At 40.3% G+C, this 19,796-nt stretch overlaps 1 protein-coding gene across 1 annotated transcript; it reads right to left on the reverse strand.

The window, feature by feature from the left end:
• Positions 1 to 1,606: 1,606 nt before the first annotated feature.
• On the reverse strand, positions 1,607 to 19,126 carry LOC306761401 (heterogeneous nuclear ribonucleoprotein L-like). The gene is made up of 14 exons (XM_079247535.1): positions 19,024 to 19,126; positions 18,456 to 18,574; positions 16,159 to 16,396; positions 13,661 to 13,748; positions 13,424 to 13,518; positions 13,268 to 13,340; positions 5,004 to 5,039; positions 4,688 to 4,756; positions 4,348 to 4,598; positions 4,146 to 4,267; positions 3,872 to 4,073; positions 3,732 to 3,789; positions 2,413 to 2,508; positions 1,607 to 2,309 (listed from the first exon to the last, which is right to left on the reverse strand). Exons 1-14 carry the CDS (start codon positions 19,105 to 19,107, stop codon positions 2,251 to 2,253), a joined length of 1,590 nt encoding a protein of 529 aa, XP_079103661.1. The 5' UTR covers positions 19,108 to 19,126; the 3' UTR covers positions 1,607 to 2,250.
• Between the last annotated feature and the right edge of the window lie 670 nt (positions 19,127 to 19,796).

Below are 19,796 nucleotides of genomic sequence, written 5' to 3' on the forward strand. Positions count from 1 at the left end.
ATAAAAAAAATAATTCTGTGAATTCTGACTTTATCCTCAGAATTCTCACTTTAATCTCGCGTTAAACTTGTAGTCGAAAACAAAAAAACAAACAAAAAAAATCAGAATCGAATCGGGACAAAAGGATATCGTCACTGCCCTACAAATAGGTGAAATTAGGTAATTTCTCACGGCACACTTGTGTGCCATGGCACAGTGATTGGAAAACACCGCCATATACTGTTTTTTTTTTTTTTGGGGGGGGGGGGTTTCAAATTATTATTTGTTTATTTGGCAGGGACAGTACAATACATTGCCATGCCGATAAGTCCTATAGCCGCTGGCTAATTTACGGCCTCCATCCCTGGTTCGGCTTTTCAAGGTGTTCGTGCAGTAAAAAAACAAACAAAACAAAACAAAAAAACTGGATTCAAAATCAGGGGTGTTATGTGGTAATAAATTCCAGATTTGGACGTTTTCGGTTGAAATTATAGTATGTAGACAACTAAAGACAACATTGTAAAACACAGTAGCAGTCTTGTCATGGTTTGGGGCTGTTTTTAATGTTCACATTGATGGAAAAAATTAATATATAGACAGATTAAATCCATCACATATAACTGTGAAGGATCTGATTGGCAGGGGGCTACTTGTCAGCATGACAGTGATTCAAATTACACTGATCTCACACACTGAATTAAAAGAAAACTAGTTTTTTTGCTTTCCAAACCTGAAACTGGTCTTGGTTCTTCCTTTGTTCACACAAGTCATGGATCAGCTTCTCCAGAGCTCCAACCTCACCATCACCGAAGCAGCGTGGGGGGGAAAAAAAAGGCAGAAAACATTGAGATTTGGGAAAAACCTGCAGAACCATTCCTGAAGACGACATTAAAACATTTCATGAAAGCTGGTCTAAGATGGTTCCGACTGTTGTATCACTTTCATTCACTGCTATGAGAAAAGCTTGATATTTAAACAACAAAAAGGATTTCAAGATTAACTTCTGTCTTCGTAGGACAGACTATAATGAGACTTCTAAACTGACTCGTGTAAACACAGCAATTATTAACTGGACCAATATGGACTTGCTTCAGTCAGATCAGTGGATTATTTTCGATTTTATCTATAAAGTGCTTCGAGAGGTCTTGGTTATAAAATTGCGCTATAAAGCAGAATTGAACAGAGAACTTATTACCATGCCACTATTAATTGAATCATAGAATCTGAATATTGACAAATTATTTTTACATTCCAATTTGTCTAAGCTTGGAAAAGGGATCGATTACTGGTCATTTTCACCGAACCAGCACTGAACACAAACCACAGGCTTTTAACTTTAATCCTGCTTTAATAACATTTTATTCAGTATTTTCTGTTATTTTCTAATTACAATGCAATTTATTTTTTTCTGCATTAAAATAAAACTATCCATCTCATCTTAAACATATAAACTCAAACATATAATAGTGAAATATTAATGCAATAATCTATCGATATAGCCTGTAATTCTTTGTAGTCGACAAACTGCATCCAAAATAACTTTCTCGACAGTTTATTAGAAACTAAACGCTGCTTACAGCTGCTCGGTCAAATAAAATACATAAAACATCCTCACTTCCTATTTAGCACCACTGATGCTGATACTCTGAAGAACTGATTCATTTTTCTGAGCAGGTTAACCAGCAGGTCCGACCCTGGGCCGTCTGACAGTCTTGTGCAAAAACAAAAGTTTTGTTTGTTTTAAAGTCCAGGAGGAAAGGTCTCTCACAGCTCTTATGGATTATAAACACATTCAGTTAATATACATTATTATTATAATATCAGAAAAGCATTGATGCCATATTTCAATACTACTGCACGTGACGAAACAATATTGAAATATGAACAGATTGTACAACATTTAATATTAAAAAATACATAAAAACGGACTAAAAGCGGGAAGTAGCTTATTTGTTAAACAGAGGAAAACATGATGTAGTTCAGACCATCTGTAACAAAACACACACATTATGATTACTGATAACTTTATTTAAAAACCAAATATTGGGGTGGGGATGATCAAATCTAGTGTTGTGAATATACAAAATTGGCAACTGATTGAAAAACATGTTAAAGACAAATTAATATAAAAAAATCAGTATAATTTAATTAACACTTTCTAAAGCACATTAATCTAATTTTAGTCAACACTGTTTTAATGGAACGTGACAACAGAACTGTAATATACTCAATGCAAAGTCACAAAACGTTACAAATAGTTTAGGGGGGGGTTCAGTTGGCGTGGTGTGTGGTTGAGAAACACAGCTTCAGTGTGTAAGGGTAAGGCCCACCTGCAAGAGAGAAAACATGTTTAAAACGGAGACAATGTAAAAGACATTTCATGTATCTCAGCTACTGAGGTGAAATTTTTATTAAAAAAGAAAAAAAACTTACTGGGGTTTTTCATCTGATAATGGTTCATCATAGCTAGAGCTTCCATGGCATCATTGATGGATTCCCACTCCAGCAGCCCAGATGAACTTCTCTCACCTGCCAACACAGGATCAGGACAACAGAAGTGAAGCTGGGTTGGATTAATCGATTTAAAATGAAACCCGCTGCTTGCGACTGGCAGTGTGTTGCATGTAAAAACACCTTCCGTAAAGCTTCAGGGAATCCCAGAGCTTTATGTGGACTGTGGAGGTCCAGAAAGAACAAAACGGGCTTTCCAGAGCTCAGGTTTACAATGGAAGAGCAACAGCGTTGCTGCAAACTGACAGTCTGATAAGCAGAAAAGCAGAAACTAGAAGCAGTCTCAACGCACTGCGCCTTCGCAGCTGATCACAGCAACACGAGTCAATGCCACTGGTTCCACCAGGTGTGCCGCGGTGCGTTTCTGAAGCATCCTGGAAGCGCCGCCGCTTCCCGTTTCTATAAATCAGGGGTAGGCAACGCCGGGCCTCGAGTAGTCCTGCAAATGTTTGGAGTTTCCCTGCTGCAACACACCTGACCATCAGCAGACTTATGCAGAGTTTGACGTCAAGCTCTGCTAATTAGGTCTGATGTGTGTCAGGTGTGTTGCAGCAGGGAAACTCCTAACATTTGCAGGACTGCGCCACTCGAGGACCGGAGCTGCCTACCCCTGCTCTAAACACGTTGGTTCTATTTTTGCCGCTTTGAAACCACGTCAATCTGGAGCAGAGTGGATCGTTCCTCCAGGAAATCAGTCAAAAACCAAAGTGGATCCGGAGGATTTCACACGTAGACTAAATAGCAGAGGTGGGAAATTAAACTGAAAAAGAAACAATTGGTGTTGACACATCAGATGCTGAGCTCAGCTCGATGGCAGTTTATCGCAGATACACACAATCACACACTTCTAGCTGCTCTTATTTAATTGGTTTAGATCAGGGGTTCCCCAGTCCGATCCTGGAGATCTACCATCCTGCTGTTTTTAGGTGCAACCCTTCTCCAACACACCTGGATCACGTAAGTGGCTCGTTGTCAGGCCTCTGCAGAGCTGAATGACATGCAGAAGAGGAATTCAGCTGTTTGACTCAGCTGTGCTGGACAGGGGTTGCATTTAAAGGTTGCAGGACTGGACTTGGGCACTCCTGACTTAGAGGAATTACTTGGCAAGAGTCTTAATGCTGTTTCCATGTAGAAAGAAAATCATGTTTAGTGTCAAGGAGTCAGAATCCTGATCAGGAAGATATTTACGCGTTAAAAGTTTAAACACGTGGTACATACGATCGTTATGGATTATTACTCACTCTTCCCAGTAAAAAGTTTCACACTTGTAGGACTCTTGATTCCCAGTTCATCGCAGATCTAGATGGACAGAAACCAGTTGCCGTGAGAACGTGACATAACATTTCGGTGATGCGCGTGGAGCTCGGACGGCTCTTTCTACCTGGTTGAAGATCTCTTCGGAGATGTCGGGCTGAGCGTTGAAGAAATGCAGGACGTTGCTGGGGTGCTGGATTCGGTTTTTGGCCGCCTGCTCCGGCGAGGTGAAGCGGTTGTTGCGGGATCCGTGGAAGTCCTTAAAGCTGCTGGTGTTGTCCTCCAACTGGTAGCACTGGCCTGGTACGATAGCCTGCTGTTTGGACACACTGCAAGGACAGAGGATTTAGCTTCTTTCCTCAAACGGGCGACGCTTCAGACGTTCTCAGAGCGGCTCTTACCAAACATTTAGTTTCTGTCCGAAGAGGAAGTTGTTGTTCAGGTGGGTGATGGCCCGGTCCACAGAGTAGCAGTCTCCCATTTCCACCATCGCTGCTCCAGGTTTACTCTTCATGAACTTCACCTGGAACGTAGGAGGGGAGAAAATATGAGAAAAATACAAAGCCAGCAAGTCAAACTGCTGATGCGCATCTTTTCTCTCACCCTCTCCACGTTGCCATAGAGACAAAAGATGTTGAAGACCTTATCAGCGTTGATTTTTGAAGGCTCGAGGCCATACACCATAAGAACTGGCGAGTCAGCGTGAGGGCCATACTCGGGTGGCGGCGGCCCGTATCCTGCACTGTACCGCTGGCTACCCCGACCTCGGCCACCCATACCAGGCCCCATGCGATGAGGAGGAGGGGGGCCGTACGGATCATCGTTATAGCCGTGATAACCACCTTGTGGGCCTCCTGAATTAGGAGGAAAAAAAATCCCAGTTCAAATGTTAAGAACCAGTATGCGATCATTTCTCTAACAAACTTTTAGACGCGAGCTTTACCGTAATCAGGTGGGTGGTCTCCCAGAAGAGCCGGCTGCCTCTGCCGTTTGTTGGAATTGGCATTGGGATCTTTCCAAAAAATAAAATAAAAGCAAAATCTCCAATCAAAGAGTTTGTTAGCTGACCGAACGAACAGGTGACTCACACGGGCATGCTTTAGAACAAGGCTGGGAATTGCATGCAACACAGTCTGCAGGCTTCATTTCACTAATCTAACAGGGACATAATGGAGATTTTACTCTGTTGGAAAGATTTTAGCGTTCAGAGCATTTATAAACATCCTACATCTGCCATCCTAGGACAAACACTCACACACCTTGTGAATTGTTCCAATTGCCTTCACCATCAGCATCTGTGCAAGTACACACACACATGTCAAATCCAAAGGAACAGGAAACGGAGTTAAACACATTTCTTCACACGTTAGAGACATTCATGAAGAAAATAAAATATGCATCGATGCAATGAACAGCACCATTTTATTGAAATCTATGAGAACAGAAGTTACAACCAGGATAAGACAGAGGTATAACACATGAGAAGGAGAAAACACAAAGTGTTTGGACTAATTACACAATAGAAAGCAAAGATTAAAACACTTCCAGACTGACTTAACTTTGCCAACAAAGAAAACTGATGTTCATAATAAAGCAGTATGTATAGTTAATAACAGATCGATGAGCGATTAAATATAAATGTTGTCATTATAAAAATGTGGAAGTGGTTTACTGTAAACCAGGGGTGCTCAATACGTCGATCGCGATCTACCAGTCGATCGCCAAGGTACTACTGGTAGATCGCATGACAATAGGATTTGATCCAGTTTTATCAAAACAATCCGTTTTACCTGCGACAGAAATAACGCGGAGGTAGCAACTGTCCGCTTCACGCTTTAACAACGCCCACCTCAAATGTCCGACCAATCACACAATACTTCTCGGAGCCCTGCAAGAAAAGTTCTGCCAGCCTGATGTGTCGAGAAATGTCTTTAAACACATCCGTATGTAACAAGCTTTAGGTCACTGTGCATGCTCAAACAATGGCTCTAAGTGCAGCAAAGCCAACAAGCTACTCAGTTACCTCCAATTTTTCACTTTTCAATTCAGTGCAAATTATCAGAATGAACTCGGGTAATGTAAAAGAAATGTACATAGTTAATTATGTTTTGTTGTGCAGCATATGTGGTTATGCAACATATATCAACATAAGTTGTAAAAATCCTCAATATATTTCTCAATAACTATATGGGTAGATCATTTTGACTGGTTAATTCAATAGTAGCTCGCAGGCTGAAAAAGTGTGAGCACCCCTGCTGTAAACCATCCAGGCAGCGACTTCTGGGATCATATGCAATAACATCTCACCATGCTGCAGAAAGCATCATGTTTATACGGAGTAACTCGCCCTAACACTGCAAAAATCTGATGACATCACAGTAAATTTACTCACAATTCTTCTAATCTTTCTTCTAGTTCCTTTCTACTGTAATATACTGCAGAGTTTATGAAATCTATTTAACTTTTCCTGTTTTATGTTGACATAAACATCTTTTCTCTTTGTTTTTACAGTGATTATCTCTAATATCACACAGATCTGTCCTGCAGTAGCTTTCTGGACACAGACTGAGTTTGTTTTCTCCGGGTTGAGCCTCCAGCTGCAGCTCTGACACTGCTGGTCTGATGGAGGATTACCTCGTTTTCTGAAAACACTCTTTGTTGTTTAACGTTTCACCAAAACAAAGGAAGCAAGTTTTTAAAAATATTTTCTAGACACACTTAAAGAAGCGTTTCTTCATTTCTTGAACATGTTTAGTGTTTGTGTTGGTGTCCCAGTTGCTGGGGACTTTCTGGGGGAGACGCCCTGCCAGTTCAGGAGACATCAACAGGAAGCTGCAGCGCTCAGAAAACCTTTGACTCGAGTTTCAATTGTCATGTTCATTTGGATTTCGCCTCCATTTTCTGCAGAAATCACAGCGGCCTGCGATTGGCTGCCCTGTTTGTGTCTTAAAGCCCGCTTTGCTATCGATCCTGAGGACTGTCATTTCAATCCTTACGTCAAACAAGGCGAATGACAAAAATATCTTGATGCTTTTGCTTCATATCTGTGAAAATTTGGGCCTTTCCATTTACACCGACACAAACGAGGCACAGGGTTAAAAAAAAAAAAAAAGGAGGGAAACAGGAGTCTTCAAGGCTGAAGACCAACCAAGACTGCCGAGTCAACCTGGGATAAACGTTGTAAAGCTCAGGAGTAGAATGGCTGCCGCTGATCCAACTCCCCGCCTCCACAGTCTGCATGTTAAACTATCCCATCTGTTTTCCTCTAGTGCAGATTTCCCAGACTGCAGGGTCATCAGATCAAAAGTAGCTTTTATCAAATAAGTTTGGGATTTTGTTTTAGGTTTGTCCAAAGCAACATGTTTATGTAACGAGATTCATCTGTAGAATAAACACATTAACAACAAACCAATAACTTATCCCATATTAACATCCCAGTTTGACCAGAGGAGCTGATCAGCAGATTGGTGCATAGCTGTTAACATGAAACACCAAAAAACACTTTATTCTCCTTATTTAGAAAGTTTCTGACACCAGTGTACAGTATCTTGGGTGGGGGGTCGTGGTTGTAAAAATTTGGGAACCCCTGTTGCAGTAGGTTGTTTAGCTGCTGCGCAGTGATCAATTAGTTCTGATGCCAGATAAAATCAACATCTGTGAGATAAAACTAATTTAGGTAATGTAACGCTCAACAGGAACCAAGAAAACATGGACCATTTTAAATCAAATGACATCTGTCACCAAAATATCTAAAATACATGTCATGAAAGTGGGATGTGTTGCAGCCGGGGATGTCTAGTAGGAGAAAAAATAGCTTTAAATTGCAGACTGATTGATTTGATCACTGAAGACAGACAGGCTGATAAGACGTCTGGGATCGGTCACCAACGGGAAACTCTGTTACAAGTATCGCTCTTCAACAGAAAAACATAATATATTACATATAATGTAACATTAAATGATCTGGTTTTGTTTATCAGAAAGTGAACATTCATTTTAACTTCCATTAAATTCTTCCAGGAGAAACAAAACTTCCCACATTTATGTCTAAAAGCATCATGGGGGTGAAATTTTAAGTGAACACCAGCCATTAAACAACAAAAAAAAATCCATATTTGCAAATTAAAATTCTGCCTCATTAATTATAACATGTCGATAAATTATTCAGTTATTCTGATTAATCTATGGAAAGAAATCTTTGACAGGAAATAAAACAGAGTCTGAAATGGGACTCAGCCAAGTTGATCAAATCTCACATAAACTCTCCACCATCATGTCAAATCATTCATTCATTTCAGTACTTACAGCACCACACATGAAGCATGGGACACAGTGGGCAGGTAGGGGGCAGTCTTCAGCAGGGATGCTACCCGCCAACCTCTGACTCCAGCCTTAACTCATTCTCCCTCTTCAGTGTTTTGTTTCTTCTTTCCTTCCTTGCATCCCCACCACCAGAGAGAAAAGTACATTCTGAAGTCCAAAGTCGCTTTTGACTCGCTGCCGGCCTGTTTTGGAAGTTGCTATGAGAGGCTCGTTTCCGTCTTACCGTGCTCTGACCACAAAGCAGGGCATTTGCACCATTTGAGAGTGGGCTGTCAGTCCACAGACACACTGAGCCAAACCTGCATCACACGGGAGGCGTTAAAGGCATCACTATGGGCCAGTGCAAAAAAAGGGGGGAAAAAAAACAACGCAGAAACAAGACAAGAACAGCACAGAGAGAAGAGGAGGGAGATGGGGAGGAAGGTACAGGGAGAAACAGAACACCAGAGTCCACAACTGTAGAAAGCTTTGGGAAAGGATCTGTGAGCTGTTTGCCTCTGTGCTTGTATGCTTGACAGGTGTCTGATGGTTGTGTCTTCGTAGGCCCCCCCGATGGTGTTTCTTCTCATGTAAAACTGGCTGCTCACATGATGCTTGTCTGATCGCTTTAATAGCTGTCCGCCGCTTGCAAAAAAAAGCATCTAGCGCTTGACAGTAAGTCATCTGGAATATCTGTGTGGTGATTTTCTGTCACGGCGGCTCGGCTGTGTGTTGCCATGTTGTGTTCGGCGCAGGAAGATCGAGGCGAGGAGTGTTAGCGTCTGACAGACAGAATGGCCTCTTATTTGTTTACTGCCCCCAGTATGTGGTGTCGTCTGTTCCCTGGTCGGGCTGAGTGTGTCTGAAATCTCCTCTGTCGCTCCCTGTGGTTGTGTTAAGGCAGGCACATCCCAACAGCTAGGAGGTGTGACTTACGACCACACACCTGACTCCCGCCCGCATCATCAATGTGTTGTGTCAAGGTGGTGGCGGCTCCTCGGGGTTCTGCAGATGAGATGTGCTGTACTGGCCGAGAGGCTGCGGTAGATGCATATCAATCTATCAACGTCAGACTGTGGCGGATATGCGAGGTGTCTGTTCGCATGGTCTCGGAGAAAAAGGGGCTACAGTCTGCCACCCCAAAAATAAAATGACTTCCAAGTCAGGTGATGGAGGTTTGGGTGACGATGAGCTCAGGATAAAGAAGCGCCGAGCCGAGCTTGTTTTCCGGTATTTGATGCCCCACTGTGTCCAATGTGCGCCACAGAAAAGACTTAAATGGTTTGAGATGGTGGTTGCTGTTGTGCTGCAGCTGTAAAGCCCACTGTGTCTGCATAGAGGTTCAGGCAAGTCTGTATGAGTTTGTAGAGTAAGGACACAAGGAGTACCACTGGGTTGCAAAGTAGCACAAACTACAGAATACAAAGAAATATGCTAAAAATGATGTCAAGCCAAAAAAAAAAAAACTGCATTAAACCTGCAATTTTCATGTAGAAGTCCTGGTTGTGCAAAAGATAAATGACTTTACCTTTCACTAGATGCATCTAGACGATGTAATGACGGTAATTTTGCAGAGGAGGAACTTAATATAAAATCTAGCTTTACAAGTCTGACAACCAGAGGTCGAGGTCATGACAGTGCTTCATCCCCAACTTGGAAAGGGAGAAACAAATTGCATTGCAACGTTTACAGATTAGCACGTTCTTCCAGAGTCAGTCTAAGACAGGGGTGCCCAGTTCTGGTCCTCGAGGGCCACAATCCTGCAGGTTTTCCATGTATCCCTGTTCCAACACGCTTGACTCAAACTATTTATTTGTTGTGCAGAACTTCATCCGCCGTTGGATCTATTTAATGGAAGCCAGGTGTGTTGGAGCAGGGATATACCAAACAACTGCAGGACAGCGGCCCCCCGAGGACAGACATTGGGCAGCCCTGGTCTAAGAACTGTTACAATGCTTTGGTGTTGAGATACAGCATCCAAAAACAGAAGGTATTTTAGAAGACAGTGACCCCAGAACAACACTGCAACAAAACCACATGAAGAAGTGGAAATAAGGAGGTAGGATGGCGCCAACGTGCTGCGTGTCATACTGGTCCAGGACTGTACAGCACTTCAGGTAACTGGCTGATAGCATCATGTCATGAGCTCTAAACAAGAGCAACGAATGAGAGTAATCCTGCAGATTACAGGAGGATGTTTGTCAGAATTATGTGATTTTTGTCAGTGACTCAGAGCATTTTGACGTCTGCAGTAACTCTGAGACATGTCATTACAAATTTGAGACAAAATTTTATTTAAATTCAATTTACTCTATTTTTTTTTTAGATTTTATTGACTGATATATTTTGCATTATCTATTATTATATATTAATTGTCATTGATTTATTTATTTTTTAATTTTATTTTATCCCAGACATTTTCCTGTTTTTTTTGTTTCAATATAATTGTATATAAATTAAGGTGTTGAGGGGTTAATTTTCTACCAGTATGTGACTATAAAAACATTTTTCCCATTCTGTTGGTTTTATTTTAATGCTAGAAAAGATCAACTTTTTTGTTAGCTTAATTAATAGTAATAAAGATGCATTAGTAATTACTTCTTGATCTTCATCACAGCTTTCTGACTCAGTTTTTTTTTTTTTTTTTTACATGTGACGGTCAGGAAGGAAAAAAATTAAAACTTAAAATGAAACAAATGTTAAAACAGATACAAAGCTACACAATAAGTAAATTATGTCTGTAATAATTTGAAATAATATCATTAGTGATTAATATTCCTTTTCCAACGAGGATCTGACAACGAAGCTTCTGGTTTGATGCAGAACTGAAAGAACAATGGACCGACTTACATTTAATTTAAGTTCTAAAGCCAAGAATATACCTGTTTTTAATTACTTTTTGATTACTAATTAATCACTTTTTTTGGTTCATGTTTACAAGTTGCAGTATTTGAGAAACCATTAGGGGCTATGTAGGGACCAGTTTGCCCTGAAGTAAAGTCATGTGGTCTCCACTGGAACAAATGATGTAAACTTTCAAAGACAAGACATTTACGATGCGGCTGCTGTCATTTTACTGTCCTGATCTCAAAATAACCAAATGCTAGCCTCCTCTGTTGTCGCTGCATTTACGTCCTACAAATCCAGTAACTTGATCCAGTCTGAGTTCTCTCAGCGTCAAACACAAGGAGGCCTGAACAGTAGCGCTGAGACAGATGGACACCAACATGACATTAAAAGGCAGGCATGTTCTCGGCCTAAACCCCGCCTCATGACCCGGCACTGACCCTGATAAGGAATAAACAACAGATGGATGAAGTTCTAACATCATCTGGTTGAAGCAAACGGCCGCTTGCCTGAACCTGGTTCTGCTAGAAGTCTTTCTTCCTATTAAGCTGGTGTTACACTCGCGCGGCGTCTGCGTCAGGTCCACGTAGCTGACACTAGGGGTGGGAAAATTGGAACAAAAAAATCAAAAAGGATTTGTTGCTTCACAATTTTAAAAGAATTAATTTTTTGTTAAAAATCTGATTTTTTTTTCAAATAAATAAAAATAATCCATTATAAAATATTTGTAATTTTTATTGATCTTTTTACTTGTCTTCTTGGACATTATAGCAGCAGAATGATGGTCTGGCTACTGTGTTGTTTTTCTAATTCAAATCAAGAAAAATAACGAGCGAAAAAAAAAAAAAAGTTTTATAGATTTTTTTTGTTTTTAATCTACAAAAATCAGCAATATGAAAGAATTGTGAGAATTGCAATTCAAATTTAATCAGCACCCAAAAAATTGGAACTGAATCGAATCGGGACGAAAGCATATCGTCACAAGCCTAGCTGACATGTCTACATACTCCAGCACAGGGGTGGCAGCATCACGTGCGTTTTATTTGGTAAATAACGGCACAAACATCTTTCCTTAACAGAAAACAAGTTTGTTGTAGCAAACTGATCCTGAACAGCGGTGTGTTGTTTCTTTTCTGGATCTGAATCCAAAACCACATCATCACAGACTAACAAACGATTGTGGGCTTCATTTGCCCACAATCGCCTCAATCACAAGGGTTTGCATAGCCAGACTACACATCTGGTCAGCATACAGCGGTGACGGCGCGCAGGTGTATCCGAACCATTAATAGGAAGTTGGTTTTCCTCATGAACTGGCCTGCGTGGGCACTGCTGCTATAAATTAGGACTCATGTGGATTTGAACTGGATCACATTATTTTTGCTTGATTTTATTTTGCCTGTAAGATGTCTTGATGACTTTGTTGTGAATTGGCACCACAGTAATAAAGCTGAACAGATGAGCATGTTAAATGGCAAAAGCTGTGTTTTCCCTCCCAAAATGAACAGTAATACCTACTGATGTACTCCCTGCTTCTAAAAAGTGCTTTTCTTACACAAAGAGATGAAACACATCCAAACCATTTTAATTTGTTGCAATAAAAACGTTGGTCTGAACCTGTAGGCGGTATGCTATGGAGGTGAAATAAATGACAAAGTTAAGTAGATAACCCCATCAAGTGTATTTTTCTTCTACAATAATGGTCCCATGAAATCAGTTTTTTCACATTTACATGAACTTTTTTTTTTTTTAAATGTACAATAAAATGAAGCCAGATTAACCCACAGATCACAGCACACAGGAATGCACGTGTATTTCTGTGCTGATCTCAGGTGTTATTTCATGGGACCTTTACCTAAAGGTGTGTGTAGAGTCTCGAAAAGGAAACCGAGTAGTGCAACGTCCAATTTAAGGCATGATCAAATCTCCACTATGTTTGAAGGAAGGCTAAAGGGTGTGATATTCTGTTTCCTGTAATCCCACTGTGCAGGGATGTGAGATTGTGCAGCTGTGCCATGCTTCACAGGACATGTGAAACTATGTGAAGAATGATGCATCTGCTAATGTCACCGTGATGAGTGATTTGAGCTAGTCACATGCATAAGCCTGTAACTCGGGTTGCCCTCCAGGTTGCTCCTCATGCCCTTACTTTGAGCCTGCTGTGTGGTGAGAAAAAATGCATGAAAACTGTGACAGCATCGCAGGGATACTGCCTCTGAGCACGGAGTTGAGCTGCATGGTGGTACCATCAGTTTGTGCTCTAAGGCAGTACCCCCGGAGGCAGAGAACCCTACCCGTCCCATGTAGTCTGCATGAGAGGAAAAGAGGAAGAAAAAAAAAAAAAAGGAGGGAAGGATTGGGGATTGCATGTTACCTTGGCCACTCAGGTTGGGGTTTGTGTAGTCCCACGTGTCCTGGTCATTCTTGAAGACATTAAGGCGTGCCGGCTGTGGTTAAGATCACATTTCAATTAGGACGCTGCTGTTCTCACTTGAGGTTTAGTCTTCACATAAAACAATCAGAAACTCACCTTTGCATATTCAATCTTTAGAGTGCAACAGCCAGAATAGATGTCTGCTCCATTCAAAGAGGCTTTAGCCCTCTGAGCACTTTGGACTGAGTCAAATGTGGCAGCAATGAGTTAAAGTCAGATCTGATAATATGTAGAGATCTGAGGGTGAATGTGTGATCTAAAGTAACTCATCAGACTATCATACGTCTTAAATATTCATTCTTACAGACAAAACTGTAACTTTTTGTAAAGGATATTCGACCATGGCCTGAACGCCATTCTTTCTGAAGATGACGATCCTCTGAACAGGACCGCAGTTGTTACAAATAGTGTAGAGCACATCCTGTAGACGCACAACAAAACAGGTTAATAACACGGAAACACGTTGCTCATTTCTCTCCTTAATTTCATTCAAACTCATCAATATCTGAAGTATCATGCTTTCCTTGTTTGCACAGCTTTGTCCTGCTAGCATATGCGTCAGATCCGCCCCTTGTCACTGACACAGAGTGTGTTTATACTAGAGTGTAGGGTCTGCAGATGGCAGTAAGGTTGGTAAACTTCACACGGTGGAATTTTTTTTTTATTGTTTGCTTCGGTTCTGACAAGTATTTCCTGTCTGAGAAGAACAATGACAGCACTTGGCATTTAGCCATAGACATAAATACATATGCAGACATATAACGTGCGTTTATATGTCTATGCTGTGACATGTAATCGCACAGACCAATCACAAGGAAGTGCTTCCAAATAGCTGCGTTTGCATGTCAGGTCCGAAGAGGTGCGTGTTGCCACTCAGCGGTTACGGCGATAATACTGACGCAGACGCTGCGCGAGTAGGGCTGGGTATCAATTCAAACTTCAAGAATTGATTCAATAAAGATTCTGAACATTTAGAATTGATTATCACAACTGGATCTGATTAGTTTGGATCGAATATGGTTTTAGGTCGGTATTATTGAAAGGTGTTTTTTTTTGTTTGTTTATTTTCATGACTATGTTGATATATGCAACATATTAATACTAGTATTATATTAACATTCAGCAACAAATTAATGAAGTACTGGAAGTCAAAGATGGCTGTGAGGAGCAGAATGACTGAAGTTTAATTTTCACATTTTCTTTTACCGACTGGTACGTGTTTTGAACGACTTCTTCAGAGAGACGTTTGCGAGACACCATAAGGTAGTGCGGTTCCACTACTTTCATTAGCGGCCTGAAGCCCTCTTTTTCTGCTACAAAATACGGCGCATACTCTGGCAAATGAAGCCCACAATCACCTCAGTTATTTTGAGAGAACGTGCAGAACTGGCTGGTTGTTGTAAAGTTTGCTTGAGTTTCATCTGTTGCGGCCCGGCGGACGGCTCAGACATAAGATCTTGGTGATGTCTCAACATGCGGTTCCTCAGGTTTGTTGTATTTCCGCAAAACTTCACCTCCACTTGGCATGTCTTGCAAATCGTTTCGCTTTCGTCGAGTTTGTCTTTCTGTTAGTCTTTTCTGAGTCCGAAATGTTTCCCGATCTCAGCCTTAAAAGTTTCAGCCGTTTACAAAAGCGGGGTTTGGCTAACAGTGCTAGCGCCTGACACAATGTTCATTGTTTTAAAGTCGTCACACGTAGCGTGAATTCAATGCAAAAAGCCAAAAAGGTTAAAGTTCACTCAGGAAAAATTTCTTTAAAAAAAACTATCTTTAGACTTACGGGTCGATCTTTAGGGATTATTCTGAAAATCGATTCAGAATTGCTGAATCGATCTTTTCAACACACCTCTATGCGCGAGTATTAACTGTCCTTTAATGTGGTGCCCTGTATGAACAACATTTGGAGTTCAATTAAAGATATTGATTACAATAAAGATGGATAGAAATTCCACAGCGATGAAGACAGCTTAGTTTTTTATCAGCCTATCTAGTTTTATGGAATATGAAAATGCTGCATAGCCATGAGCGTATTAATGAGGCTGTTATCTGTGTTTGGCCATCTATTGAAAAGGTAATTTGGTAGTTCGCTAAAATTGTCTAAACCCTTGGCTTTCTGTTTAAATACTCAAGAAATTTATAAATAAATGAACTGACTGTTTGCTGCTAAACTACAAAACACATGCAAATTGATTCCTATTGTATAAATCTAAAATAAAGTTGCAAATATCAGCAACTTAATCAGAAAAAACTATCATTTTACTTCCAATTGCCTTCAAATATAATACTGACACACCAAAAACAAGTTTAAGCTGTCCTGAATTTCAGAAATCTGCATTTTAAAAATATTTCAAAAAGTTAAATTACAAGTATGGGAGTGTTAGAAGCACAAATAAAGTTTGGCCGCCTTAACTTTCATTCTATGTCTCTATATTTATAGAAATAAAGCTGCACAAAATGTCATACTAGTTCAAAAAAGTGAAGTAAATTTGCCAGTGCACATAGTAATGTCACAAGTTAAGGCGGTGAAGCGGAGCAAAGCCTCCGAGTTTAAACATGTCATGACATGCAGCTGCTATAAATCCTGAGTTGCAACAAATCAAAAGCAGCAGTGAAAGAACGAGCCCTTGTTTCTGTCATATAGCGCCAGTAAAGCTGTAATCAAACAGTAATGTTTCCGCACCTTCTAACAATAGAAACAAACCTCTTCACTACTATTTATGTGTCATTATGACACACATGTTAAGTTATTTATGATCACTTCAGTAATATTTTTATGAGAGCATCTGTGCCACACCGCTACATAAACAACTGAGTCACTGCATGCACATTACCGTGGTGATAGGATAGATGGGGTTTATGATTGTGAGCAGGAGCACATTGTTGACGCTCCGGGTGTCATCCGAGTCTCCTGGCCGGGAGATCTTCTGACTAGTGGAGTAATTGATGAAGGCAGGGTGGCCTGCAATATAGACCTGGTTCTCTGCTGCATAAGTAACAGCGTTGCAGGAGCCGTTCACGTCTTCGTACTCCACCAGGGCCTGGCGCTTCTTGGGCATCATGACCACAAAACTGCAAAGACATCGTTTGAGAGGAACTGGTATTAAAATCTGCAGCACTGCACAGCATTTACTGCTCGCATATATCCACATATATCCTTTCACCTGCACAGCAACCTTTATGTTTAAGATGTAAACAAACATGTTGTTCCCTTTAAAGTGAAAGAAAAGTTCATATCTGAAACATTCCTGGAATTTGAGTGCTTGGAATAAAGTCACGCAGCAAAAAATATTAACTAATTACAGTTGTCATAAGTCCTTATGATTGATGCTACTGAAAAAGCTGCTCCACATTCATTTAAATAGAGTCTTTGATAGCTTTTGGCAAAAATATGTGACCCCAAAATATTTATGGACGCCTGTGTAGTTCAGTTTAAAGAGCATAAACAATTTGCACAACATTCTGACTGTATACATGGTATATGGCACAATTAGATTTTAAAAACAGGACAGCTTTGTGGTGTAAAAGCTGACATATTGGAGCGATAAACAAGCAACTTCCATGTTGTGAGTGTGGATAGAATATTCATCATCTGGCAATATGTAAAGTTACTCTTTTATTATGTTTACACTTTTAGTCCTAGCTAGATTGACAACATTAACAATATTTGTACAACCTTTTGTTAATCCTACTATAAAAGAATGAAACAACAAATCATATTTTTGTTCTTAAAAGAATAGGTCTGGGCGATTAATCGGATTTTAATCTCAATTACAATCTGGGTTCTCAAAGATCATAAAAATAAACGGGTGTGATTATTTTTCTCTCTGCAGTTTCCTCTCCTGCTGTCTTCAGCTGCTAATCGAGCGTCTCTGGCGTTGCAGCGCTGTGCTGTAAACTCCTCCCACAGCCGCTTTGCTTTCATTCAGACACTGTTGCCAACTTGGCGACTTTCTCGTTAAATCTGGAGACTTTTTTTGTTAAAAACGACAAATCTATCAACTTTTACTGGAGTTATTAGAGACTTCCTGGTGTTTTGGCGACTGACTTGAAGGCACATATTGTTCTGCAGTTACTGTAAGGAAGGAGCAGCGGGAGCTTCTCCCGTCCTAAAGCACTCCCAGGCGGCCAGTCTCAGTCGGCTCCGGCTGCAGGTCAATGTAGAATAACTGCAGTAGGTTGTGGAAGTTCACCTAAACATAGTTTATACCATTGTCAGTGAGAACTGACCGCATTATTTTTATATAAACGCACACGTAGTTCGATGAGTTAAATCACTGTAATATCCCTCCATTGTGAAGCGTTACCATAGCAACGTGTTATTCAGCTGGTTCAGATCAGCTGTCTTAACGGGTGAATGAGAAAGACGCGCTGTAGTCTGACAGCGGTTGTTTGGCATAAAACGTACATCAAGGCCATTCGTAAAATAGTTTCTATATAAGCGGTAAAAGCAGATTAAACAACTGGGAACCGTGCATAAGACGGTTGTAATGCGTGACACGGAGTTGAGAACACCACGATGCGCAGCTTCGTTTTAAAATAGTGGATAACCGTGTTAAATAATCAAGATCTCAATTTCAGTCAAAATAATCATGATTATAATTTTTGTCATAATCAAGCAGCCCTATTAAAAAATGCTAATTATCTTTCTGCAAAGTCCTGAACAGGATGTGACAAATATAAAACTAAGAATGACATTTGTGTTAAACTTGAAATCCTTTTAATGGGGGTGGGAAAATCTAGTTGAAAATCTGGATTTTTTTTTCCTTCACAATTTTAAAATAGATTTTTCGTTAAAAATTAGATTTTTTTTTTTTTCAAGTAAACAAAAATAATCCATTGTAAATTTTTGTCATTTTTATTTATCTTTTTACTTGTCTTTTTGGGCACTATAGCAGAAAGTGAATCAAAACAATGAACCACAAACTTCAGCAGCCAACCCAGAAGTAAAATCCACAAGTGCTTCCTTTTCTATTTGTAGCACTTACTGTAAATCATGAAATACAACGTGTTCTACAAGCTTTACCAGATTTCAAATGGTTCCTGAAAGCACAAACATTGAGACTCATACAAACCAATAAGACCTAACAGAGCATGGTTAAAAGAGCTTTTATGTGTGTTCAGATTTTACCTTACAGCCCCAAACTCCTGCAGGGCCTCCACCAGGTCTGACTCCATGACACCATCCACCAAACCCCTGATGTGTACCACCGGGGAGGGCAGCGGCTTATGAGGGTCATCGTAAGACTCCTGAAATAAACAACATGTTTCCAGAGTTGTTAGATGAAAAGTTGGTGGAAAAACATATTTTTCTGAGAGGTAGAAGTTCGAAACAAATAATTTAAACGTGTTTTTCACCCATCTCCCTTTAAAGCAATGGGTGTCAATAACTATCGCTACCTTTAAAAAAAAACAAAAAAAAAACAACTTAGTTGTTGTGCAAAAGAGAAGTTATTTGTGGTATTTGCGCACTTTTCCACCGTGCAAAAGTGATATATATTTGTTTCAGCATTGGTAATTATCATTTAAAGAACTGAAAACGATCCCAACCACAAGGCTAGCCGTGTTAGCTGAAGCTAATGGCTAAGCTCTGAGATACGCGCCGCTTTTTACACTTACTTCTTGACTTAAATAAGTACAAACGTGCTTTTAAATGCAGGACAGCGAACTTTCTTCAAGAGAAATAAAGAAAGCCTCACCGTTGTCATTCCTCCGTCTTCAGTTTTCTGTCTTTTGGTAGCTCTGCCGCCTTCTCCGTAGTATCGGCCCGCAGCAGCAGCCATGTTGTCCTGTCCCCTTTGCCGGGCTACTGCTGCGTTCACGTACTGTAAGGAAAATAAATACTACTGGCATAGTTTGGTGTTATCCAAAGTTGGGAGTCTTGAATCTCCAGTAGTTAAAGAGAAAATATAAATCTTCATTCTTTAGATAGATTGGACATGAAAAGAACCAGTAATCACATATCAATGTGGTTTCTTCTTATTCTGATCAAACATTTTCCATCACGTAGTAACTTTAATGCATCCTAATTCAGATTATTTTGAGGTCCTGTGGTAGACTGGATACCTGTCTAAGGTGTACCCTGCCTTTCGTATCGTGATAGTTGGGATAAAGCAGATATAAAAACGAATTAATCTATCAATATTATTTTAATAACTTTGAAATATCTCGACAACCACCATATAGTTTAAATCTATTTTTACGATGTGTATATGAACGCAGCAATAGAGCGTCACACGTTGCTCGCGTTTCTATGGTCATTTCATCTTATCGATAATGCCTGAATGGCAGCCATGCGTTGAGCATTTTAGTGCTCGTTTGAAGTTGACCTGATCTGCGCAGAAGCATCTGCGAGCGCGTGCACTTGAAAGCATGGATTCTTACTTGAATAGATAACATAGACTGTATGATAGTAAACAGTCTGTGTGCATGATTACTCCGACTTGTCCTGCTGAAATGAGCATATACATGG

This window comes from Telmatherina bonti (assembly GCF_933228915.1).
Source record: "Telmatherina bonti genome assembly, chromosome: 10".
NCBI classification, from domain to species: Eukaryota; Metazoa; Chordata; class Actinopteri; order Atheriniformes; family Telmatherinidae; genus Telmatherina; species Telmatherina bonti.